Source organism: Oncorhynchus tshawytscha, linkage group LG31, assembly GCF_018296145.1.
Source record: "Oncorhynchus tshawytscha isolate Ot180627B linkage group LG31, Otsh_v2.0, whole genome shotgun sequence".
Classification (NCBI taxonomy): domain Eukaryota; kingdom Metazoa; phylum Chordata; class Actinopteri; order Salmoniformes; family Salmonidae; genus Oncorhynchus; species Oncorhynchus tshawytscha.
In genome coordinates, this window is record NC_056459.1 from 5,319,221 (window position 1) to 5,346,823 (window position 27,603).

The window sequence follows — 27,603 nt, forward strand, 5'->3', positions numbered from 1 at the left end:
CTGAGCACTCCATTCTGCCACCTCTGGTCTCTTGGCCCTCCCACCCCTACAGGAGGGCAGCTCCCGCTCAGCCCAGTCCAAGCTCTTGTCTGTCCTGGCAACCCAATGGTGGAACCAGCTTCCCCCTGAAGCTAGGACAGCAGAGTCCCTACCCATCTTCTGAAAGCACTTTAAACATTACCTCTTCAAAGAGTATCTTAAATACCCCCCTCCTCACCTCAACCCCCCTTCTAGCTCTTACTTTGCTGATAACTATTTTATTGAGGAAAAGCTATTGAGATGGATTGTTCAACTGTTCAACCATGAAATTATTCTCAATTGTAATTAGTGAGTATTGGCTGAGTATATCTGTAGAGAAATAGGTGGGCACACTGCATATGCCTGCATATGCCCACCACTATATCTGCACCCCTGGGTGAGATTGAAGTTGACAGTGACACTCCACATATAGAGCGCCACAGTGGAGGTCTCATAATACCCAAAGGGGATTTTTTAGAAACACTTCAAATAAGGGCTGTGTTGGCAGGAGCAGCGGTGCCCTTTGTGTCCCAGGTTTCTCTGGTGTCGGCAGGGTTAGCATCGACTACTCTCTGGTGTCGGCAGGGTTAGCATCGACTACTCTCTGGTGTCGGCAGGGTTAGCGTCGACTACTCTCTGGTGTCGGCAGGGTTAGCGTCGACTACTCTCTGGTGTCGGCAGGGTTAGCGTCGACTACTCTCTGGTGTCGGCAGGGTTAGCGTCGACAGGGTTAGCGTCGACTACTCTCTCGGCAGGGTGTCGGCAGGGTTAGCGTCGACTACTCTCTGGTGTCGGCAGGGTTAGCATTGACTACTCTCTGGTGTCGGCAGGGTTAGCATTGACTACTCTCTGGTGTCGGCAGGGTTAGCATCGACTACTCTCTGGTGTCGGCAGGGTTAGCGTAAAAGCACTCTGTGACAACTGCCGACGTAAAAACAAAAAAAGCTGTGTGTAATTTTGATTGATTGTAGTAGAAGTAGAAGTGATGTCCTCTTAGGAAGTAGCAGCGTCAAAATGGCTGGGATGTCCACCGTCCTCTCCACCCCGAACACCTCCCCTCCCACCGTCTTCTGTCTGCCGTCTGCACCCCAGCAAATCAAACATAACCTCATCCACAGGCTATTGTGCACAGGTTGGCCTTACAGGGAGTGACCATAGAATTCCACGGGACCTACTGAGTAAAGTACTTGTCAATATTTCATTTTAGAGAATAACACGAATGCGAGGCGTCCCTCTGTGCTTCTGGTGTGCTTGTGTACAGGGGAGGGTTTGTTGGTAGATTAAACAAATGTCTATATGCTGGGACATTCTCCCGGCACTCTGTATTAGCTAACAAAGGAAGGCCAAGTTGGACACGTTGGCCCTCCAGACTCTTCACGGATGTGGGGCGGAAGTGTCTGCGAATGAAGGCAACAGGCAACAGTAAAAGTGTTGATACAGCGAGCAAGGGTATGACACAGTCTGCCTCCTCACCTTCTCACCTCCTACACACACACACACATAAACACACACAAACAAACACACAGTTAGTGCCTACATACACCTTACAGACCCATGCAAACACACACAAAGAAACATATATAAATCGAATAGGTTTGTAGGTGCAAAACTTTAAGCCTTTCTATGTGGAAAATGATGACCAAGTGTGTGTCTGTGTGCTCAGGGATTGTAAGGGACTGTACTTCAGCATCTAGCATCTCTATGGAGAATGAAGATTCGAGACAAAGAGTCAGATACAAAATCTATTTAGTTAAACGCACATTGCACATTGTCCCTGTCCCTCTCTAGAAAAACAGAGGGAAATACGCTGAGTGTACAAAACATTAAGAACACCTGCTCTTCCCATGACATAGACTGACCAGATGAATCCAGGCTGTTATCCCTTGATGTCTCTTGTTAAACCCACTTTAGTCAGTGTAGATGAAGGGGAGGAGACAGGTTAAAGAAGGATTTTTAAGCCTTGAGGCGATTGAGACATGGATTGTGTATGTGCCATTCAGAGGGTGAATGGGCAACACAAAAGATTGAAGTGCCTTTCATTAGGGTGTGGTGGTAGGTAGGCGCACCGGTTTGTGTCAAGAACTTCAACGCTGCTGGGTTTTCCCCACTCAACAATTTCTTGTGTGTATCAACACGGGCCAGCATTCCTGTGGAACGCTTTCGAAAACTTGTATAGTCCATCCCCGACGAATTGAGGCTGTTCTGAGGGCAAAAGGGGGGCGGTGCAACTCAATTTTAGGAATGTGTTCCTAATGTTTGGTATGTCATTATACTCTAGTATATATAGAGCCGTACCATGCAAGGTCAGGGAAGGACAGAAGTGTTGTGCCTGCCTATATGTGTAGTGTCACTGTCAACACTGACAGCTTCAATCTCACCCAGTGGTGCAGGTGTAGTGGTGGCCATATGCACGCATACGCAGTATGCCCACCTATTTATATACAGATATAAAGTATACTCACCTATTACTCACTAATTGTCATTGAGAACAATTGAATGATTGAACAATTGAACCATACATCTTAATTCCGTTCTCCTCTGACATTATTAGGGGGAAGACTAGCTATAGATAGCTACCAACACCATAATAGACAATTGCTGATAATTCATTCATACTCACCTGATGGCAGAGAGAGGTTAATGGTGAAAACCTGTTATGCCAAGCCGTGTCAGTTGGGGCTGGATAGTCTTGAATGACAGTGTACACACACACACAGACAGACACACACCTGTTTGACATGATAGCTTTTAGATAGCTTTTAATATAACCTCCCTGTCTTGTCTGTCAGTAAAGCCACCAAGCATTGAAGGAAGGCAGCTAGCTCGTTAGCTTGCTAACTAACTAACATTACTTGTTGGTGGCCCTTTAATTATAACTAACCTGGCGAAAGCTAGCTAGCTGGAGGGATGGTCGGGTAACGTTAGTCACACAGTTTTTCCTTTGAAAAACCACTAGCACACGTATCATGTTGCACCCCCTCCTCTCCACGCCCATACCGTGTCGGTTCATTAAATACATTTTGTGCACAACATTAGAAAAATGAATTCATGCAGTAGAAACAGCGAGGAACAGGAAGAGAAGCCCAACTCGGCTGAAAATCTGTCTCTATCCAGCAGGTGGCATTTTTTCATTGTTTCGCCCACCAAGCAAGGAGTTTTTGTATGGCGGTCGATGAGAGAGTGTCGAATTTGGTCAACAACAAAAATGTGTGGCTTATTTGCTACGTGAGGTTTATTTGATCGAATAGAAGTTGCATAATTCTTAAGTTGTTACGAGTGTACTGATATAAGTAGGACACGTGACATCCTGGCAGCTATGAGATCCACACTTTATATTGGAATTGTCTAGAGATGGCTATGCATATTCATGCTATGAGGCTAGTAGCATAGCATCTCTCTCCATTGAATACAGGCAGTTGACATCAACAACCATCATCGAATATTCAAAAAAGGATTACAATAATGAGATATGTCCTCCAATCCAAAGAAAGGATAGGCGGGAGCTAGTGCTGCTTTGTGGACAATGATTCCCATTGTTAGGAAGGAGAGACATGTATTTTTTCCATTATATCCATAATCTTTGGTCGAAATGACTATCCGTCTTCGTTGTTTAAGTGCGGATATTGACTGAACAAACGGTACACGGATCCGATCGGTTACACGGTCAGATCGGTACATGGATCTGATAGGGTCAAATCTGGCCTACAAATGATGGTGTGTCATACTCTAAAATCTGCAGTACTACCCAAAAATATGCTTTGTTATAAAGAAAATACCATTTTTATTATATTAATTATGTCACATGTTATGGCATTTTAAATATTTTGAAAATACATGTCTAACTATCAATTCATTCTCTCCCACCGCACCAGTCCCCTGGCATTACAAGGGTGACACAGGTATAAATAAATACATTCTCACAATCCTATGTTACTTTCTTTTATTTTATTACTTTATATTTGTCTATAATGGCTGCAAGTACAATAGAGAAACCAAATGCACAAAAAAGGCTTGGTTGATGAAAGTGACATATTGTAATGAACACGAGGGGAGACAGAGAGCTGGTTTCAAGCGCAGGAGGTGTTTATTGCAAAGGACCACAGGAGGAAGCAGGTAGCTGGGTCTAAGGGCAGGCAGAAGGTCATACACAGGGGGTCTAATAGGGGCAATGGTACAGGCAGGGAAAAGGCTAGTAACGTCATCCGGGAGATCAGGCAATAGCTAGATAACAGGAAGGGAACAGGCAGGGAATAGGCAAAAAGAGTCTGTTTGTGAGGCAGGCAAAAACTATCATACACGGGAGGAGTAAATCACAGGAAACCCAACGCTCTGAAAGACGTGTGTCACAAAACAAACAAATGCCTCACAGTGACGGGGTGCAAAGAACTGACCTGAATAGTGTGTGATAATGACATACAGGTGTGTGAACAGGTGATCAGAATTCAGGTGATTGGGATCTGGAGAGTGAGCTGCATTCAGGGGATCTAGGTGTTTGAGAGTGTGAGATGGAATGTGGGCTGGAAAGGGAGCTGCGTTTCAGGGGATCTACGTGTTTGAGGGTGAGAGTTGGAAGCAGACGTTACACAGATAAACAGAGAGGGAGGGAGTTAGCCATGCACTTTAAAAAGCAGAATTTGCATTTGAACTGTCTCACCACTCTTAAGGTCACGGTGTACAGGAAACTTGTGCCCGTAAATCACATCAATGGAAGAAATTCAATATAACTGTTCTAAAACACCATGCTTTTCAATATATAACATTTAAGGGAATGCTTCAAGTGATATTGTTTGTATTTCATGTGAGTTCATGCAACATATCCGTGTAAAAGGAACTATACCACACCTTGAGGGAACGTTAATGATCAAGTGAAGCTTAAGTTGCGTTTATGGAGGAAACAAAACTTTGTTGACCAACCCCTTCCCTCCCTCTTTCTGATCTTCTTGACTGCATTTCACTGCCTCAGAGCAAAGAGCGGTACATTGTTTTAATTGGGCTAGATTCTGATAGCGTTACTAATATGACACACCAGCTGTAAAAAGGAGTGTGTAGGGCAGAGACTCAAATATATAAGATAGATGCAGACAGTTGGCTACTACAATTTGACCCGTTTACTCAAAAAGGCAGCAGCTCTAGGCCTACTCCGCCTGTCTGTCTCCCTTTCTATTCGTCTTGAGTTGAGCTATCGCTCATTAATAAGGATTTGCCACAATAAAGTGGAATTATCCCCAAAAAGCAGTGAAATGAGATACCTTTTTTTTGAGAATATTCTTTCTTTAAATAGTATCAAGCGAGGCATAATGCTTCAGCATTATGGCACTGACAGCACAGATAACATTGTGACAACTTGTCCCATACTGTGTGACAACATGCCGATAGATAATTTCTTCGTCCGACATGGTGGGATCTTTTTGTGTTGGTTAAAATGTATCATGCGAGAAACGCCGGTGGAAATTGATATGATAACCACGATATCGAAGTAAACCTGGAGTTATACGATGATATGGTGTGTGGTCATCCCAATACGTCTCGGGAAATCATGCAATTTATTAGGCTACAGATGAAATAAGATGTGATGAATTTCACAGGGTGTGAAAGTGCACTGTGATCTTGATGCTTCTCTCCTATAAATATCGAGGGTCTTATTCTGGTGACATGATGAACGATGCTTGACTGCCGTTTGACAAATATAAAATATTCTCGCTTTTATCCATAATTAATCTCATGTAGGCGATACTCGCACAGCCTACACACACTGTGTCTGCGATCTGTTGGCTAAAGCGCACGTGCCAAAATGAGACTAGGTACATTTGCTTGTGACAGAGCTATTTGTAGAGTTGAAAATGCGATGGAAACATTTCGATTTTTATTTGTTACATGAAAACTTAAGCTAAAAGTAAAATTTGTGTGCACTTCGCCATCTCGCGCTGATTTGTATCTGCAAAAAAAAGTTAATTTGGTGGAAACACCACTGGTGGGACAACGCTGATATTTTCTTTATGTGGTTTTCAAAGTATTTGCATGAAAATTGATCGGCAATTATATGGAAACCTAGCTATAGACATAAAAGTGTCCTGTACCAGGAAATGTGTGTGGGACGATAAGGCAGGTGATAAGGCTCTCCTACAAAGCCTTTGCATTGTCCAACAGTGCCTTCACACTTGGTGTGAGTACAGTGTGTTACAGGGGGGAAAAAAGGCATTTCCCTCTTCAACCCTGCTGTGTCAGTTCCACCTCAACAGGTGAGAAATGGAGGGAAATGTGTTGTGGTATTTCTCCATGGACCAAAACAAGTTGAATCTCTCCCTCTCTTAACATACATGCTATTTGGAGCATGTTAACGAGATGTTGACCTACCACTCTCATTGGCTTCCAGTCAAACAACTCTAATGCTAAACTATGGCTAAGGAAACAGACACAGTCTTGAGTTGTTGACTTTCCAGATACTTAGACTACACTCTGCTATAGTATCTGTACGATGTACTTTTTTTCAATTTGGATGAACAGTCCCTTTAAGTTACTTCCTCAGTTACCCCAGTGACGATGACGCATAAGGAAACTCAAACAATACGTTTTATTGCATTGATTTTTACAATCTGAGATTCAATCAATATTGGCCAGGAGGAAAGTTCTCCATATGTAGTTTATGACCTGTGTTAGAGCAAAACATGACAAAAGCAAGGACATCACCGTAAGAGCTTAATAATTATCCAAGCGCTAAGTTATGGTTAATGAATAGTAATGAGTGCTATTTGTCAGGAGTAACATTAACTTTGCCAAGTCACAGTTAATTTCATGTCAACCTCCTCTTTGCCTCTCATAGGTAAAGAAGTGTCTTCTTTGGTTTGGTTTATATGCATCACATTGTGACGCTTTTACAAAAAGATTTTGGTTGCGATCATTATCTCAGGAAATGCAAACAGTAAAACTCTAATAGGAAACTATATCACAGTAGCATACACACTTACTGCTAACTAATTCTATTCAGATAATTGAGAACAGGGATTTTGAAAAAAAAAAAGACCAAAATGAGTTTTTGGTCAAAAAATTCCTTGTCATAATATTAACCGTCGATTATTACAATTTTGAGAAAACAGTTGGGAGAATGTAACGTAATACACCAGGAGTCAGGAAGCAGGTGCAGAAGGTGAGTTTAATAAGGAAACGCCACAGATGAACAAACATGAGCCGCTTACAGAATGTGAGAGAAAGCAATTACTACCCAATGACTGGTCTCACCTGAGGGCTGAGTAATCACTGGGAAAATGTTGACCAGGTGTGCGCAATGGTGGGGAGAGTGTGTTGGTTTTTATGGTCGCAATTCCAGGTTCAGTCCACTGTTGGTATTTCCTGGAGGTGATTTGAGGTTAAACCCTGAATAGAATGAGAACAGAGGTCAGTCAATGATGATGAATTTTGTTAGAGGTCAAACACACCATCAGAACTCCTACAGCACCCTTCAATATTTACCACATTTCTTTCCATGTTACAGACCTTTAAAATTAACTGTAATTATGCTATAATATCAGTCTGTTTTGGTACAAAAAAAATCTGCTAACATTATTTACATGTTTAATGATGTTTTGGTAAGAATTAAGTTGATATTATGCTATTATTGTGGCTTTTTTCAGTACTTTCTTTTTGTGGTCAAAATGACCCCCGTTGGTAGTCCATGTATGTAAAATATGTTGGTAGTATTGTTCTAAAATATAATACTTTTTAAATAATACACATTCTAATTGTAAGGTACTGGATAAGCGCGTCTCCTATATTCCTTAAAGGTAATTGTATACTGTACAAAAATATAAACGCAACATGTAAAGTGTTGGTCCCATGTTCCATAAGTTGAAATAAAATCATTTTAAATTTCCATCAGCACAAAAATCGTATTTCTCTCTTTTAGTGCACTAACATCCCTGTTAGTGAGCATTTCTCCTTTGCCAAGATAATCCATCCACCTGACAGGTGTGACAGATCAAGAAGCTGATGATTAAACAGCATGTACATTACACAGGTGCACCTTGTGCTGGGGACAATAAAAGGCCACTCTAAAATGTGCAGTTTTGTCACACAACACAATGCCACAGATGTCTCAAGTTTTGAGGGAGCGTGCAGTAGGCATGCTGACTGCAGGAATGTCCACCAGAGCTGTTGCCAGAGAATTTAATGTTAACTTCTCTACCAATGGTGTTTTAAAGAAATTGTCAGTACGTCCAACCGGCCTCACAACCGCAGACCACGTGTAACCACGCCAGCCCAGGACCTCCACATCCGGCTTCTTCACCTGTGGGATCGTCTGAGACCAGCCAACCAGACAGCTGATGACACTACAGAGTATTTTTGTCTGTAATAAGCCCTTTTGTATGGGGAAAAAATAATGCTGATTGGCTGTGGGTGGATCTATGCCCTCCCAGGCCCACCCATGGCTGCGCCCCTGCCCAGTCATGGGAAATCCATAGCTTAGGGCATTTATTTTGATCAGTAACAATTCTGAGAGTGCCTTAAGTGATATTTGTTTGTATTTCATGTAAGTTCCTGCAACATGTCCATGTAGAAGGACCTCTAGCACCACACCTTTAAGGAAGCTTTAGGGATTGTTCTTGATGAAGGTACATTTACTCTAATCTGCCATATCTAAGACAAACCAGCCAATCTTTATGACCCTATTAAGTTAACAATGCACTTTACTGCATTATCATTTGTCATTTTCATGCTTTGTGTGTTTTTCTTTCACATGGTGAAGTTGCATTTATGGAAGAAACAAAACTTACTGTACCAATCCCTCCCCTCCTCTCTACCTCTGATGTTCTTGGCTGCATTTCAGTGTGTCAGAGCAAAGAGCATTTTTTTAATTTTTTTTTTACATTGGATTCTGACATGATAAATCAACTATTCATACACCGTAAATAGAGAAGCGTTTAGGGCAGGAAATCAAATATATGAGATTGATACAGATAGTACTAGATACAATTTGGTAAAATACTGTATATTTCCAACTAACACCGTGTTCTTCACTAACTGTTGGGATAGCTACTGTAGTGTCATAAGTAGCACCAGCAGCAATGGTAGCTACTATTATGGAATGCGAGCAATGGCTTATCTCTCTAATAGACAATAAAGTGCCCTATACCAGGTAGTGTGTTTGGGATGACTCTCCTACAAAGGCTTCGTCTACTGGGCACAGACGTCAATTCAACGTCTATTCCACGTTGGTTCAAAGTAATGTCAATTAAATTACCAGCGTGTGTCCAGTGTTTGCTTTGTCCAGCTGATATGGGTCACGGTCATTGAGTCAGGAACTGCAAACAATAGCAGCTGATATCCTAATTTAAATAGAAAACAATATCGGAGACATATTACAATTTTGAGCAAACAGGTGGGAGAACTAAGCACTGCCAGACATCAATGTGGTCCAGACAATCCATGTTGCTTTTTGTGGTCACATTCCAGCCCATATGGTTTGGTTTACAGTGTTTTTGGAAAGTTTAGACTTTTTCCACATTTGTTACAGCATTATTCTGTATTCTCTATTAAATTGATTTCTTGCATCAATCTACATACAATCCCCATAACGACAAAGTGAAAACAGGTATTTAGATTTGTTGCACATTTATCAGAAATAAAAAATATAAAGCCTACATAAATTTGCTATGAGACTCGAAATTGACCTCAGGTGCATCCTGTTTCCATTAATCATCCTTGAGATGTTTCTACAACTTGATTGAAGTCCACCTGTGGTAAATTCAATTGATTGGACATAATTTGGAAGGGCACACACCTGTCTATATAAGGTCCCACTGTTGACAGTGCATGTTAGAGCAAAAACCAAGTTATGAGGTCTAAGGAATTGTCAGTAGAGCTCCGAGAAGGGATTGTGTTGAGGCACAGATCTGGGGAAGGGTATCAAAAAATGTTCTGCCGCATTGAAGGTCCCCAAGAACACAGTGGCCTCCATTATTCTGGAACCACCAATACTGGAACCACCAATCCATGGAACCACCAATACTCTTCCTAGAGCTGGCTGCCTGGCCAAACTGAGCAATCGGGGGAGAAGGGCCTTGGTCAGAGAGGTGATCAAGGTCACTCTGACAGAGCTTCAGAGTTCCTCTGTGGAGATGGCAGAACCTTCCAGAAGAACAACCATCTCTGCAGCACTCCACTAATCAGGCCTTTATGGTAACGTGGCCAGACGAAAGCTACTCCTCAGTAAAAGGTACATGACAGCCCGCTTGGAGTTTTCCAAAAGGCACCTAAAAGACTCTCAGACCGTGAGAAACAAGATTCTCTAGTCTGATGAAACCCAGATTGAAGTCTTTGGCCTGAACGACACGCATCATAACAGGAAGAAACCTGGCACCATTTATTTGGTGAAGCCTGGTGGTGGCAGCATCATGCTGTGGAAATGTTTTTCAGCAGTAGGGACTGGGAGACTAGTCAGGATTGAGGGAAAGATGAACAGATCAAAGTACAGAGAGATCCTTGATGAAAACCTGCTCCAGAGTGCTCAGGACCTCAGACTTGAATGAAGGTTCACCTTCTAACAGGACAATAACCCTAAGCACAGAGCCAAGACAATGCAGGAGTGGCTTCAAGACAAGTCTCTGAATGTCCTTGAGTGGCCCAGCCAGAGCTCAGACTTAAACCCGATTGAACTTCTCTTGCGAGAAACTATCCAAATAAAGGTGTGCCAAGCTTGTGGTTTCATACCCAAGAAGAGTCGAGGCTTTAATCACTAGGTGCTTAAACAAAGTACTGAGGAAAGAGTCTGAATAGTTATGTAAATGTAATATTTTGTAATATTTAGATTGATGAGGAAACATACTTTATCAATTTTAGAATAAGGCTGTAATGTAACAAAATGTCAAAAATGTCAAGGAGTCTGAATACTTTCCGAATGCACTGTATCTGATCGACTCCCTCAAATCCAGGTTCAGTCACTGTTGGTTTTTCCATGGAGGTGATTTCAGGTTAAACTCTGAGTAGAAGGTTGGTGATGAAGTTTGCTGACTTTTTATTAGATGTCGAACACATCAGGCAGGTTGTCGGCCAGCACAGTAGCAAGCCGCTCCCCTGCCTGGCACAATAATAGGTAACACCTGGCTGTGTGCTCGACTGCAGGTCCTCTGGAAACAGGCATTACGTTCATCCGAGCCCAATACCCATTTCAGACAGAAGATATAAGGCCATGTTTATATGACCCGCTTTCAAACAGCCGTTTATTTACCATTTTCTTGCCCTTTCATACATATCAGTGGGTAACTGGTAAATTGCGGGTGTTGTTAAACTATGGGGGCTGTTTGCATAGGGAAGTGTTAAACAGTGGACGTGTTACTGAATTTACGTGCAAAAATGCAGAGAACCATTCACACAGCCCGGATACCTGTATTTTGGTTACAGGGTCTGTGAAAATGCAGGAATCATGACTAGGTCGTTAGGTGGGTTTTAATTTTCCATGCTTTCTTCCCCCTACCACTTTTAGATACAACAAAAAGAAGCAAGCATGGTCAAGAAATGGACATTAAAAGTTCTCTCATCCGAACCTCCACTGCCACCAGAACGCTAAAGCCATGTACACTATTACGTCCTCCACTTCAGTCCACACAAAGTTTCTTGACTGCGAGAGAGAGGCCCAGGTCTGACTTGAACTGTGGTGCAGTACGGATGCCCTGTGGTAGGGAACATGTTCAGTGCTCTAAATTCATGTACATAGCATCGTTCTCTATAGTCATGATAAAAAGGTCCCATAGTCAATAGTTGTTACGGTATGTGGGACTAGTTGCAAGACTAATGCATTCCTAAGCAGAGATGCTGCCTATCTAGTCGAATCACATTCATCTTCTTTAGTGTCCTCAACCTCAGCTACCCCCCTGGGCCATGTCATGTTATGTTCACAACACATCACTCATTTGCTTCCTTTTTTTGCATATCGGGCACATTTCAGTATCTGCTCTCTCTGTATCCAAACCCTAATGGAGCGAACTGGCATCAGTCCATTTACTACGTGATTATCGTGACGTAAGACGTGCCCAGTTGCCTCTCCGTCCGTGGCAATGGGACCATATCACTTTTAGGGACCTGGTAGTATAAAAAGCCAGAGAGAAGTCCGGGCTCTGCCACACAGACAGGGGGAAACCGCTGAAGACCGACTGGGAGAGAGATGGGGAAGTTTGTACTGTTTACCTGTCTGGCCTTTCTGCCATTGGTTCTCATTGAGGTAGGTGATGCTGTGTACTGACCTGTGTCTTTGTTCCCCTTTAAAGGCACTGGTTGGCACACAGATTCAAGCAAGGTTATTCTATTACGTATTACAATCTGGAATTTGTCTCTTTAAATTGGTGTTTGCTGTAGCTAAACATAATAGTTTTAAATTCACATTGACTTTGCTTATTTAAAAGATAGCAAACAAAAGTCAGCCGTCCACAAGCAGTTTCTTTGCTTTGTCAAATTAGTTCTGTTTTCATTTTCAAATCACAGTGAAGGAACAGTATTATATTACAAACCCAAATGTAATATATAATAATAATAATAATATATACCATTTAGTGCATACATTTTACGTATGGTTGGTCCCAGGATTCAAACCGACAATCCTGGCCTGGCAAGCTCCGTGCTGTACCTACTGAGGTCCCGTAGACCGATGTGTTTAGTAACCTAAAATTCATTATTATAGGTCATGTAGACAAATGACATGATAGGATAGCATTAATATATACTTGGTCTTACTAACTATACTTAGTCAATGCCATCAGTGACAGTGATAAGAAATACACCAGGTTTTTTGGGGCATTTTCATACTATACATAATTATATTATTTGCGTTATCTCACTTCCTTCTGTAAAGTCTCCTAGGATTATAACAGCTATCAATTGAAACAACTGCAGTCCGTCTGTAAATAGACATGACAATATTAAAATCATGCATATCAGTTGATATGATATCGTAACAATACCATATTTAGGCTGCTTAATGTTGGTTGCAGTAAACGTGTTCAACCCAGAGCTAGAGAGCACAGAAAAAGAACATAGATCCTCTGGGCACTGGTGCTTGTTCTGTTATTTGTCTAATGAACAGTGTTTGATCGCTACAGCGTTAATCTGAGTGTTCAAAACATTAACACCTGCTCTTTCAATGACAGAGTGACCAACTGAAACCAGGTGAACGCTATGATTCCTTATTGATGTCACTTGTTAAATCCATTCCAATCAGCGTAAATGAAGGGGAGGAGAAAGGTTAAAGAAGGATTTTTTTAATTGTGTGTGTGCCATTCAGAGGGTGAATGGGCAAGACAGAAGATTTAACTGCCTTTGAACGGGGTATGGTAGTAGGTGTCAGGCGCACCGGTTTGTGTCTAGAACTGCAATGCTGCTGGGATTTTCCACGCTCAACAGTTTCCTGTATGTATCAAGAATGGTCCACCACCTAAAGGACATGCAGCCAACTTGACACAACCGTGGCAAGCATTGGAGTCAAGATGGTCCAGCATAGCATCCCGTGGAATGCTTTTGACTCCTTGGAGAGGTGCTTTGAGTGTTCAAATAGGATGAAGTGCTATTTATAACCAACCAGGGCAACAATTCCCTGTCACCAATCTCTCCTCTCCCTCCGAGGCGGCAGGTAGCCTAGCAGTTATAAGAGCGTTGGGCCAGTATGCGAAACGTCACTGGTTTGAATCCATGAGTTGACTGTGTGAAAGATCTGTTGATGTGCCCTTGACTCAAATTGTTCCTGTAAGTCGCTCGGGATAGGAGCGTCTGCTAAATGACCAAAATGTAAATGTGTCTATGATTGTGTATGGGAAAGCTCAGGTGAGAGGAGATGAAGAGATAGGACTAATCTGTAAAAACAAAACAGACTGCTAGATTAGACCAGATGAAAGGCAGAGGAGAGAGTGAACACTTATGTAACACTGAGAGTACAGACTGCAACTGTCAACCAATGCGAACCGGAGCCAAATGCAAAGTAAGTGTGGCTGGTGCAGTCAGGTAGGGTCATGGGTGGTTGACCTTTGGTGGCAGAGCAGTGAGTCATTGTCGACCACTCGGAGACAGAGTGTGGGAGGACTTTATCTCAGCCATCAGACAATTGGAGCCAATCATCGGCTAAACACAGCGATGGTGCGTCTTTTCACATGTATTTCTTTATACTTTGCGTGGCTCAAATTTTGGAACGAACCGCATACGACGCTCTGTAGCGTGAAGTGTGAAGTGTGTAGCGGCCTTAACACAGTCCAGTCTGTCCAGTCCCCATCCACCTCTCACACATCACCATAATGGATACTTACTGTGGGAATGTGCTTTTTATCAATGCATCTTCGCTTGAAATGAATTGGCATAATAATTAATGACGTAGAAATGACAAATTATAATTTAATATTGGCCATGAAGTTATTTTTTTATTTAGTTATTTATTTCCCCTTTATTTAACCAGGTAGGCCAGTCGAGAACAAGTTCTCATTAACAAATGCGACCTGGCCAAGATAAAGCAAAGCAGTGCGACAAAAACAACAACACACATGGGGTAAACAAACGTACAGTCTGTTATGCCTGTAATCATATGACGACTGACATTACATTTAGATACATTACCATTTATGCATCATGACATAGTACATATAAGGGCGCTATAGTAGGGCACCTCAATTAGCTTATTGCTCGTTGCTTGTTTCATAAATTACAATGACATGATATACATTGCCTTCAAAATGTATTCATACCACTTGAATTATTCCACATTTTGTCGTGTTACAGTCTGAATTCAAAATTGATTTAATAGATTTGTTTCTCACCCACCTATACACAATACCCGATAATGACAAAGTGAAAATATGTTTAAAATTAAATATATAAATATCTCATTTACATAAGTAGTCAGACCCCTGAGTCAATACATGTTAGAATCCCCTTTGGCAGCGATTACAACTGTGAGTCTTTCTGGGTAAGTCTCTAAGAGCTTTGCACACCTTGGATTGTACAATATTTGCACATTATTCTTTCAAAAATTCTTCAAGCTCTGTCAAATTGGTTGTTGATCATTACTAGACAGCCATTTTCAAGTCTTGCCATAGATTTGCAAGCCGATTTAAGTCAAAACTGTAACCTGCCCACTCAGGAACATTCAATGTCATCATGGTAAGCTACTCCAGTGTATATTTGGCCTTGTGTTTTAGGTTATTGACCTGCTGAAAGGTGAATTTGTCTATCAGTGTCTGTTGAAAAGCAGACTAAACCAGGTGTTCCTTTAGGATTTTGCCTGTGCTTAGCTCTACTCTGTTTCTTTTTATCCTAAAAACTTCCCTAGTCCTTGCAGACGACAAGCATACCCATAACAGGACGCAGCCACCACCACGCTTGAAAATATGAAGAGTGGTACTCAGTGATGTGTTGTGTTGGATTAGCACCAAACAGAACGCTTTGTATTCAGGGCATGAAGTTCATAGCAGTTTAACTTCAGTTCCTCATTGTGCATATTTTGGAATATTTTTATTCTGTACAGGCTTCCTTCTTTTCACTTTGTCATTTAAGTTAGTATTGTGGAGTAACTACAATGTTGTTGTCCATCCTCAGTTATCCCCTATCACAGCCTATCAAACTCTGTAACTGTTTTAAAGTCACCATTGGCCTCATGGTGAAATCCCTGAGCGGTTTCATTCCCTTTCGGCAACTGAGTTAGGAAGGACGCCTGTATCTTTGTAGTGACTGGGTGTATTGATACACCATCCAAAGTGTAACTCATAACTTCACAATGATCAAAGGGATATTCAGTGTCTGCTTTTTTATTTTTACCCATCTACCAATAGGTGCCCTTCCTTGCGAGGCATTGGAAAATCTGGTCTTTGTGGTTAAATCTGTGTTTGAAATTCACTGCTCAACTGAGGGACCTTACATATAATTATGTGTGGGGTACAGAGATTAGGTAGTCATTAAAAAATCATGTTAAACACTATTATTGCACACAGAGTGAGTCCATGTACTTATTATGTGACTTGTTGAGCAAATGTTTACTCCTGAACATATTTAGACTCGCCACAACAAAGGGGTTGAATACTTTTGACATTTAAGCTTTTCATTTTTTATTTAATTTGTTTAAAAAAAATTGGTATCGTGTGTAGGCTAGTGACACAAAATCACAATTGAATAACTTTTAAATTCAGAATGTAACACAACAAAATGTGGAAAAAGTCAAGGGGGTGTGAATACTTTCTGATGGCACTTTAGCTATATCTGATTTATCTTTTTCCTCTGATCTTTGACAGGCTACCAACATAACTACCAGCACAGCTGTTATCCCCACAAACATTACGACAGTACCAGCAACTATCTCCTCAAACCCAGTCAGCAACCAACCTTTAACAAACATCACGTTTCCAAACAATTCCTCCATGATGACAACCTCCAATAACAACATCAGCAGTAATGTCACCATTGAACCTTCGACCACACCTGTCTCCAACCATACAACTACGGCCGCTAGAACCCTGGGCCCACAGTCCACACACTCTACTCAAGTCACTTACATCACCACCACCGCAACCACCCAAACCCCCACAACCCTGGAGTCCCTGCGGACCACGGAGTACACCGCAGCAAACCAAACCAACATAACTGCTACCAGCCATATGTTACCAACACCCGATGGAGGTACATCAGCCCTGCTGGGCTCTTGCAGTCTCCTCCTGGGGCCCCTGATCTCCATAATGATCCAAATGGTATATGACTAAGAACACAGCCCTGCGGAAACACTTTACTGGCCCATGTTTCCCGTTTCCTTCTACAGATCTTGACCTATGAAAATGCACTTTAAAAGAGTACATTAATTCACATTAATTCACTAAGAACTGTGTGCAGTTTCACAGGTGCAGGCTTCGTAATAATGAAGAATAGTCATGGAAAATGAATAATAACAATGAATAATAATAATGAATAATAATTACAGAGTTGCTATATAAAAAGTGGAAATTGTAGTAGGTGAGCTGTGTATACTATTTGTTAGGCATGGGCATGCACCTTGCTAATGTCACACACCTTGCATTTATTGTATGAAGGAGCTATGAAGTGCTTTGGGACTGAGAAAGACAGATTGAAATGACGAGCACTGAGCCCCACCCCCCGATTCACCACTGCCAATGACTGGTGCACCCCACCATGAATATTTATATCACCCATACGCAATATTCCCGAAAACATAATCAGGAGCACAAGCTACAAAAATTCTTACAATTTACATACGCATAGGACATGTGAAACGTTTGATTGTATTGTAGCTGTGAATAAAAAACATACTTGTTAAGTATTACCATTGTACTGTATTGTATTACCATTGTATTGTAGTACTTAAAAAATTTTTTATTTTATTTTGTCCTATATATGGGGTAAAAACGATTGCATTTAAAGGGTACAGCAACATTTGAAAGATGGTTATATGACAAAAAGTGATTTATCCATTGATCTTGGGAGACAATGACCAAAACAATATTGCTTGGTTTTCTTCATTTACTTACCCCACAGCCAGCATTAGCATCGCTGTTAGTGAAATACTGGTAGTGGTAGGGCCTATGGCAGGATGCCTCAAAAAGCATGCCTAAATCCTCAAAGTCACTTCAAACCAAATGTTATATCAACACGACTAACATAACAAGTTGCACATATAGAATATTGGATGATATTATAGAAATGTGTGTATTTCTATAACATTTCCCTTAGAATAACCAAAAATCTGAAAATACACACAAACACAGCACTATGTGTACATTTAGAGGGAAGCTGGTTTTTGTATTACAGTTCTACCTAGTATTCATACCACTGACAGACTATTTGAGCTGTTTTGACTGCAACTAAGCATATATGTAAGGTCATTTGGATTTGGTACCAATTATACCATAGGCGAGTATATAAGGTGCTCCATCTATGCAGGTGATCTGTCTGGTTAAAATGACTGATGTAGGTCCAACCTCCACCCTCTGACAATAGGTATAACTTAATATCATGATTCTAGAGAAACCTAGATTAAAATAAAAACTTGTTTTTAGATTTTCCCTAGAATAACTACCGGTTGGTTGTTTACCGACACTTGCACAACCATGGCGAAAAAAAACAGACGGGGTTGGCTTTGTGAGGACAGACGCTGGGAGACAAGAAGCAAGTACAGGGAGTGACTATTTAATAAATAACCAACGTGAAACAAAACAAGGACAGCGTCTGGACAGGGGGAACAAAATGACATTAGTGGCCAATGATTTCAAGTCTGTGTATACAGGCAGCAGACTCTTTGTGCTAGTGATGGCTATTTAAAGTCTGATGGCCTTGAGATAGAAGCTGTTTTTCAGTCTCTTGTTCCCAACTTTGGTGCACCTGTACTGACCTCGCCTTCTGGATGATAGCAGGGTGAACAGGCAGTGGCTCAGGTGGTTGTTGTCCTGGCGTCAAAATGACCCCAAATGACATGTATTTTGAATAAGTCCATATTGATAAAGAAACACTGTGCCATAACTTATGGTACAGTGCGGCAGGGTAGTCTAGTGGTTAGAGTGTTGGACTAGTAACCGAAAGGTTGCAAGTTTGAATCCCCGAGCTGACAAGGTACAAATCTGTTGTTCTGCCCCTGAACAGGTAGTTAACCCACTGTTCCTAGGCCGTCATTGAAAATAAGAATTTGCTCTTAACTGACTTGCCTAGTAAAATAAAGGTAAAATTAAAATTAAATATCTATTAAGAAGAAGTTGATTGACAAAGTCATGAAAAAAAATCTAAGAATTGAATAAACCACCTTTGGTCTATGACCAAAACTGTGCCTCTGGAGTCAGACTGACCCCAGTCAGCAGTCGTAACTGATGATTAACTAGCAACTTAACTTAACTCACACATACACAAAATAAAACAGAATCCTATTAGGTGGTACATGTATAAGAAGACAGCATATAGTCATTACAAGCAGTGTAGTCAAGCCAAAAATAAATATTGAGTGGAGTACAGCACAGAGTAGCATCAGATCGTCAACCCAGTTATGAAGCCCGACTAGACCATTTATCTAGTATCGGCTGCCATATTTTGTAGAACACTGGACTTCTATTGGAGGTATTGTATCGAATCTTTTCCATATGTATTACATCCCCTAAATCCTGTAACCACATTTCAAAGGTAGGTACATGTCTCCAATTTCCAAAATTTCAATATGAGCCTTTTGGCTAATAGACGACAAAGAGAGACAGCCTTCCCTTCCTGGTTATTCCCATCAACTGTACCAAACGGAGAGATCAATGGGTCTGGGGCTAGAACTCTATCAAAGGCTTTAGATAAGTCATCAAAAATGAGAGGCCAGTAAGCATGTAACTTAGGACATGTCCAGAATAAGTGGGTCAACGTCCCCTCATCCTGCTTGCACCTCTCACACAGTGGTGAGGTGTCCGGGAATATTTTATGCAGTTTCACTTTTGAGTAATGTAACGTGTGTATCACCTTAAACTGTACAAGGTTGTGTCTGGCATTCACTGAACTGGGGTTTATATTCCTGAGAGCTTCTACCCAGTCCTCATCTGAGATTTCTGAACCAAGTTCTTGTTCCCAAGCCCTTTTAATAGTGTCAGTGGATACCTCCGTGGGCCTGCAGCACATTATACAGTCCAGAGACCTACCCTTTTGCATGGAGTTTGACAAGGATCAGGTTATCTAATGTAGGATTATTTGGCTGAATGCCAGACTGTGGGATATGTGTCCTTAAGAAATTCCTGATTTGGAGGTATCTGAAAAAATGTGTTGTTGGCATGTTGAACTTTCCCTGTAATTGTTGAAATGAAGCTAACTGACCATCTATGTATAGATTACCAATTGTTGTGAGCCCCTTCTCCCTCCACTGTGAAAACACCACATCATCCAATGCAGGGTGGAAAGCATGATTCAGGCAAATCGGGCTGTCAATGTATACAGTGGGTATGTTAAGAAAATACCTCATCTGTTTCCAGATCCTAAGAGTATGACAAATGACTGGATGAGAGTCATAAGTGGCTTTATTCACATATGATGGACTAATAACAAGTTCAGGGAGTGAGGAACGTTGACAGGAGGCCTGCTCAATCAAAAGCCATGAAGGCATATCCTTCTGTCTCATCGCAGGTAAACTTTCCCTCCAGAAAGACACAATGTTCAGATTAGCAGCCCAATAATACAGTTTGAAGTGAGGAAGGCCAAAGCCCCCCTCTACCTTGTACTTGCATAAATGCTTCTTTGAAATTCTGGCTGCCTTGTTATCCCATAAAAGTGGAATTACTATTGAATCCAGTTTCTTAAAATAGCTTTGTGGTATGAAATTGGGTAGACATTGGAAGAGGTAAAGAAACCTGGGTAGGACAACCATTTTAATAGCGTTTATACGACCAAACATCCGAGAAGAGTTTTCCAAAAATCTATATTTTGTTTATTAAGCTGATAAATGTTCATGTCCCAAATCGATTTCCGTAGCTGATCAAGGTCTCTTGTCACTACAATGCAAAGGCTTGTGAACTTGTCCATCACTGTTCTAAATGGGGTAGATTGCAGAAATGGCATATTCACAGGCTGTGATATTGGCATTAATTCGCTTTTTTGCCAGTTTATCTTGTAGCCAGAGAAAGAGCTGAATGTATTTATCAAGTTAAGTAAGTGGGGAATAGAAGTTTTAGGCTTGGATAAAAAAAAGAACATTGTCTGCATATAGGGAAATTTTGTGCTGCGTGTCTTTTATTTTAACAGAAGCTATATCGGCAAATGCCCGAATGCGAGTAGCAAGGGGTTCCATGGCTATAGCGAAGAGAGCAGGCAAAATAGGGCACCCTTGTCGGCAGCCCTTGAACAGGCGGAATGACTGCGACATTTCCTGATTGGTTAGCACGGACGCCATTGGGTGTGCATAAATTATTCTTATCCAATTAATAAATTCCTTCGAAATGCTCCAGAACCGACATCATGTACTTCCACTCAATCTGATCAAACGCCTTCTCTGCGTCAAGAGCTATTCCCACTGCCTCAACTTATGATCGTCATACATTACGTTGAAAATTGTAACATACATGTCGGCCCGGGATAAAACCTGTCTGGTCAGGGTGTATGATGTCAGAAATATATTTTTTTCAATCGGTTTGCCTAAATGAAACTACTCTTGAATACTCTTACGGACAATAGTTGTTAGCCTGATAGTAAATCAACTATTTGAGCTGTTTTAGGAGTTTGAGGGAGATTCTGTTAACTTGGAAAATGAACCAAATTGAATTCGGAAATAGGGAGAGAATACATGTACTGACTAGTTGAAAAAATAATTTTTGTGGTCTTGCAGCCCATGCAACAATGTAGCATTGTTGACCGCAGAAAGATTCAGGCAGCCAGACAAAGTGTTTCATGTCTCAGTCATAAGGAAACAGGTGAAGTGGTGAGGGAGCCATTCTAATCTGGTTCATGTCCATTTATTTATTTGTATTTATCCGTTATTTTGCCAGGTAAATTGACTGAGAACACGTTCTCATTTACAGCAACGACCTGGGGAATAGTGACAGGAGGAGGAGGAGGGGGATGAATGAGCCAATCATAGCAGATTAAAGCGCTCACATTTTCCTCAAGGGTTCAACAGATTGTTATAAACTGGGTGGTCCGAGCCCTGAATGCTGATTGGCTGAAAGCCGTGGTATATCAGACAATGACAAAACACATATTGTTACTGCTCTAATTGTTGGTAACCAGTTTATAATCGCAATAAGGCACCTCTGGGGTTTGTGGTGTATGGCCAAAATACCATGGCTAAGGGCTGTATGCAGTCCTTAGTCGTGGTGTATTGGCCACATACCACACCCCCTCGGGCCTTATTGCTTAGTTAGCCTAAGTATCTGGTCCATTATGTATGCATGTTATAAGTGATAAGCAGCGTCTAGCCGACATGGGGTCGACTCGACACCTGTGTGAATCTTAGAATCTAATCAGGTAATTGTTTTTTCTTGGTTACTAAGGGGCTTCCCAAATGAAACCCCTATTGTCCATAGTGCACACTACTATGGGCCCTGGTCAAAAGGGGATCGATGCACAATCTCAAGCACTTTAAAACGGGCATTAATCTCCATTGTACTCCAATCTCCAATCTCCATTAGCACACAATGTCTGCCAAAATCTACACAGCACAACGTAGAAATGTTACAAGTATCAAACTACAAGGCAGGTAAAATCAAATAGGATGTGGTGCAACATTTTGAATGCCTGACGTCATCGACATTGTTACTGCTGGAAAATATATCATATTTCACGGAACAAGGAAACAGAGATAAACAACAGAAAAGTATAGATTCAGACAGTGAATCAGTGTCCTTGAGAATTAATGGGCAGGGCTTTGGCAACTTTGCATTTATTGTTCTCCTTATCTAAAGTAAGCTGGTCAGGGCTGTTTCCTGGACAGCCGGTGTCTAAGGTGGGGAGGGTGATTTTGACACATTATATAAGACCAGGCTCACTTTCAGCTGGAGTCTCTACACAGCCAGATCAGATCAACGATAGCAAACCCAGGATAGTCAACCCAGGACAGCAGTTTCCTCTAGTATCTGGCCCACGAGACACCTCACCTTTCTGCAATATGAAGTGCCTGGTTCTGGGACTCTGCACACTGGCCTTGCTGGCATCCACCATGGCACAGGTAATGAATGTACTTATTCCTTATTCAGAAATAATAGCTGAACAAGTTTTAAACTTAAAGAAAGGATGGAGAGATGGGGAGACCTGATTCAACCTAGAGTGTTTGGTGAACTCAACAATTCTGATTATAGCTAATGCAGCATGTTGAAATTTGAGGTTCAATATTTTGAGGATCATTCAATGAGTAAATGTAGTTATAGAACAGTGTTTTTAGTTGGACTGTTTATATGCTCAAAAGTGACATTAGGTCAGGGGCGTTCAACCTGTTCATGCCCAGGGACCCCAATTCAGGCCAACAGTCAAACCAGGAGCCCCTGTCATATATTTGCACCAAAATGTTTCCCCATGCAGTTTTAATAACACAAAGGTGGAAAATTGGAATGTTTAAAATGGATAGCCTAAGGGTCAGTAAAAAAAAATTACAACTCCAGGTTTCATTTTTTTTTAAATGCACCCCCCTCCCAACATAAAAAAAACAACATTTTCACATGACCCTCCCCTTGTACTGTAAAAATAAAATTGCACACCCTTCCCCCTCATTGAATTAGCTCGAAAATAATGATTATGACCAAAAATAACAATACCTGTAGAGACCCTGTGTTTATAAATGTGGATGCCGACTTTGCCGACCACGCAGGGCTACGGGCCAGAACGTTGAGGGTTCACCAACCACCACAGACGAGCTCACTCCCCCTGACTGTTTCATTACACTACAATCAGAGGCGGTTGAAAATAATGATCAGCTATCAGATTTTCTAAACTTGGTGGTGCGAGCCCAGGATGCTGATTGGCTGACAGCTGTGGTATATCAGACCGTATACAATGGGTATGACAAAATATGTATATTTACTGCTCTCCGCGTTGCGTCGCGCTTAAGAACAGCCCTTAGCCGTGGTATATTGTCCATATACCACACCCCCTCGGTATTGCTTAATTATATAAAATATATGCAACAAATGTATATGCAACGAACAGCCAATAAGCAAAGCATATCTGGATACCGATTACTGACTTCGGGCGCTCAACATCATGATTTGCGTTTTCAGCACCACAATCAAAATGACTACGAATATGTCAATCTCGACAAAAACAAAATACATCCCTCCCTACCTTGTACCCACTAGCAAAGGCTTGGCTTGACAATCTCCGAATGTCATTCAAAAATGTTTGGGTTTTGTAACAGATGTCTCTTTCCATACATTAAATAGCCGGTGCACCGTTTGGATGCTGGATTTATATTAGAGTGGAGAGGACGACCGTGAGCAGGTAGCCTACAGGAGACGTTTGAAGTAGCCTAACCCAATTAAAACATTGTAACTGGTTGTGTTTTTAAAAAAGTTAAACGACAAATATTTAGGCTATTTTGACGTGTTAGGTTCTAGGTGTGGGAGGAATAGCCACTCGGATCGGAGAGGAGGCAGAGCGCGCATTGAGTTTTCCGGAATAACTGGGCCTGCAGGGATTATATGTGGCCACATTACTTTAGGACGATTTGGGAGAATGATGATCCCCAACAGACAGAAATAAAACCAGACTGGCCTGCTGTTGTGCCTTTCTAGACCGTATAAACTGTTGAGAGTAGACCCACAACTGATCCAAATCGAATGAAACATTCAAATCACAGAGTGTTTGCGCTGTTATTCAAATTATTGTTTATTTTTTTGCAGTTTACAGCCTAGAGTAGAATTTTATACTCGCTTGAAAACTATTATTAATTGCATTGTGGTGTTGTAGACAAGTCTAAGTAGGATCATTTTATTGTCCCTAAACAAGACCAATAGGGAAGTTTTTTTGAGCTGCGTGTCTCATGTCTTTAATGAGCAACGACATGACACACCTGCCTCTCTGATGTTTGTCAGCTCCTCCCCTTGTTTTTGTGGATTGACATAGACAATTGTCGCCCCTTTGAATGATTTTATGTGTGGTATGATTGTTAGTTAGACTATCAGAGATCTGGACCAACGATCCACCTACCACTATTGCCACTATGAATGGTGGATAGAGGTCAGGACAGACGGTGAGACTGGCAGACTATATTGACCTGTGGTATAGTAAGTGTGTGGAAAATCGTAGTGCATGCAAACAGATTAGGACATTTGGCAAGGATGCAAGAAGTAAAACCTGAAAAGTTATATTGTAATCCCCTCCAGTAATTTCGAATGGTCCCTAATTAATTTCAGTTTCAAATAGACATGGGTAAATGAATGCTTAATGAACAATTTCATCCGACAGAATTCTACAATAGGACCAACAACAGACCAACAGAATTCTACAATAGGACCAACAACAGACCAACAGAATTCTACAATAGGACCAACAACAGACCAACAGAATTCTACAATAGGACCAGCAACCGTCCCAACTGCCACAACCACCACCTGGCCATCCACACCAGTAATTTTCAAACTGTCCCTAATTCATTTCAGTTAATAGACACGGGTGAAATAATCCTGAATTAACATATAGCCTATAGCCTAATGTAAATACTTCAATTTCATCCAACAGAATTCTACAATAGGACCAACAACCGACCAACAGAATTCTACAATAGGACCAACAACCGACCAACAGAATTCTACAATAGGACCAACAACCGACCAACAGAATTCTACAATAGGACCAACAACCGACCAACAGAATTCTACAATAGGACCAACAACCGACCAACAGAATTCTACAATAGGACCAACAACCGACCAACAGAATTCTACAATAGGACCAACAACCGACCAACAGAATTCTACAATAGGACCAACAAATGCCACCACAACCGCCACAACCGCCACATGGTCAACCACTCTCACCACAACAGCAGGGGACAGCCATGTCTTCAGTTACTCCCTGACTCTACTGTTTGGTTTGACAGCCAGCCTGATAATACATTCACTATGGCATTGAGCGCTACATAGAGGACAAGAGTCACATTGACTGCACCTTTCTGAGAGTGTTAAAGGGTAACTTTGGGATTCTGGCAATGAGGCCCGTTATCTACTTTCCCAGAGTCAGATGAACTCATGTATACCAGTTTTAAGTCTCTGCGTGCGGTTTGAATAAAGTTTCTAACTTGCGCAACTGTTAACTTCCTTTTAGCTCAATGACTGCTAACGCTAGTTGTTAACTAGCGCAATTGCTAATTAGCGTTAGCGAAATGACTGGAACTTCCTGTTATTGTGTTAACACTAGTTAGCATTGGCATTAGCATTACCGCTAACTTCGTCATACAGGACACAGAGACATAAAAATGGTATCCACAAGTTCATCTGATTCTGGGAAAGACGATAAAGGGCACCATTGCCAAATCCTAACGTATCCCTTTAAAAACTGAATAAGAGCGTAGGAGAATAATCTTTCTCTCAATTTGTGTGTTTTACAATGACCTGCTGGAGGTTTGTTTGTGCTCTGTGTATTTCAAAATGTAGAACTGAAACACTGGTTGATAGGGTTGCAATGCCCAAAATCGGTGTATAATAATGTTTTATAGTCAATCAAGCGGTGAGTTCCTTTGCTATGTAAACAAGTGAATTATTCATGTGATTGCCTTCGGACAAAAATAGGTCATTATACAAATGGTAAATGATTTAATTTCTCATTGTACAAATATTGAAAAATGTACCCAAATAAAATATTTTTTTTGTAATGCTATTTGACCGAGTGAAATATTTACATATACATTTATTAAAATCCCGATATTTTATCACAGTAAATAGGTTATTCAGAATTACTCTTGCTTTTAATCTTAATATTAGTTCCATTGTTCTGCTTTTCAGGGCACTTTAAGATTTGTGTATAAAAAGTGTCCACCACAAAAGTTCCTGCACAGGTGAAAATAAATGCATTCTAATTTAATATAAAGGTGAAGTTATTAATTAACAATGAAAGAATTATAAAGATCCATAACATGCGATGTGACGTATCAATACAGGTACAGAAGGAGTATTCGATCAATCACATTTAGTGATAAAGCCCTTTTTACATCAGCCGATGTCACAAAGTGCTGTACAGAAACCCAGCATAAAACAGCAAGAAAGGCAGATGTAGAAGCACGTAGCTCTGAAAAAACTCCATAGAATTGCTGAACCTAGAGAGGAACTAGGCTCTGATGGGTGGCCATATCTATGCCATCAATGCTAACGTTTCTTTGCTACCGGTCAACTTTACGTTTTTTAAACTTTTTAATTACCATTTATAATTGTTGTGTTTTCCCTCGCTCAACTTTTTTCATTCACCTTTTTCACCCCGGACACTTTATCTGGACATGGTTCGTCAGGACCTCCACCAGCCGAAGCTAAGTAGTAACATTAAACCTTCTAATTGTAGTCGATGTACTCATTATATACAGGAGAACAATCGCCTTATGGTGAGGATAGCCTTGCTGCAAGCCCAGCTTCAGGCGCAATCGTTAGGTAAGAGTAATGCAAGCGTCTGTGCCACCAATAAGCACAAATAGTAGTATAAATCCCGTCGCACAGTCCCCACAGCCTGACAATTTTCTCATGGCTTCTAGAAGGAAATGCTGTAGGAATGCTCAACCGGTGTCGCTCATTCAGCAGACAGAAACTTTCAACCGGTTCTCCCCATTATTAAGCAACAAGTCGGAGTCAGAGGTCGAGCCTTCTCTGGTCTCTCCTCCACCCGTTACGGGGTCTGAGAAGCCGAAGCCTCCCAACATTATCTCTGACAAATTGAACACCCTAGTCATTGGTGACTCCATTACCTGTAGTATTAGACAAAAAATAATCATCCAGTGACCATACACTGTTTACCAGGATGCAGGGCTACAGACTTGAAGTCTAACCTGAAGATGGTGCTGACTAAGGTTAAAACTGGCAAGTATAGGGATATTGGTATCCACGTTGGCACCAACGATGTTAGGATGAAACAGTCAGAGTTCACCATGCGCAACATAGCTTCAGCGTGTAATTCAGCTAGAAAGATGTGTCGGCATCAAGT

General features: G+C 41.3%; 1 protein-coding gene and 1 long non-coding RNA gene across 2 annotated transcripts; both read left to right on the top strand.

Moving 5' to 3' along the window:
• The first annotated feature begins 11,952 nt into the window (after positions 1-11,952).
• Positions 11,953-17,308, top strand: LOC112229924. The gene is made up of 2 exons (XR_002950234.2): positions 11,953-12,229; positions 16,269-17,308. It is a non-coding gene; the product is annotated as an uncharacterized LOC112229924 (long non-coding RNA).
• A 3,745-nt stretch (positions 17,309-21,053) lies between these two features.
• LOC112229358 (probable ATP-dependent RNA helicase ddx42) lies at positions 21,054-26,295 on the top strand. The gene is made up of 4 exons (XM_042310599.1): positions 21,054-21,080; positions 22,519-22,654; positions 24,886-25,047; positions 25,159-26,295. Exons 1-4 carry the CDS (start codon positions 21,054-21,056, stop codon positions 25,560-25,562), a joined length of 729 nt encoding a protein of 242 aa, XP_042166533.1. The 3' UTR covers positions 25,563-26,295.
• The last annotated feature ends 1,308 nt before the right edge of the window (positions 26,296-27,603 follow it).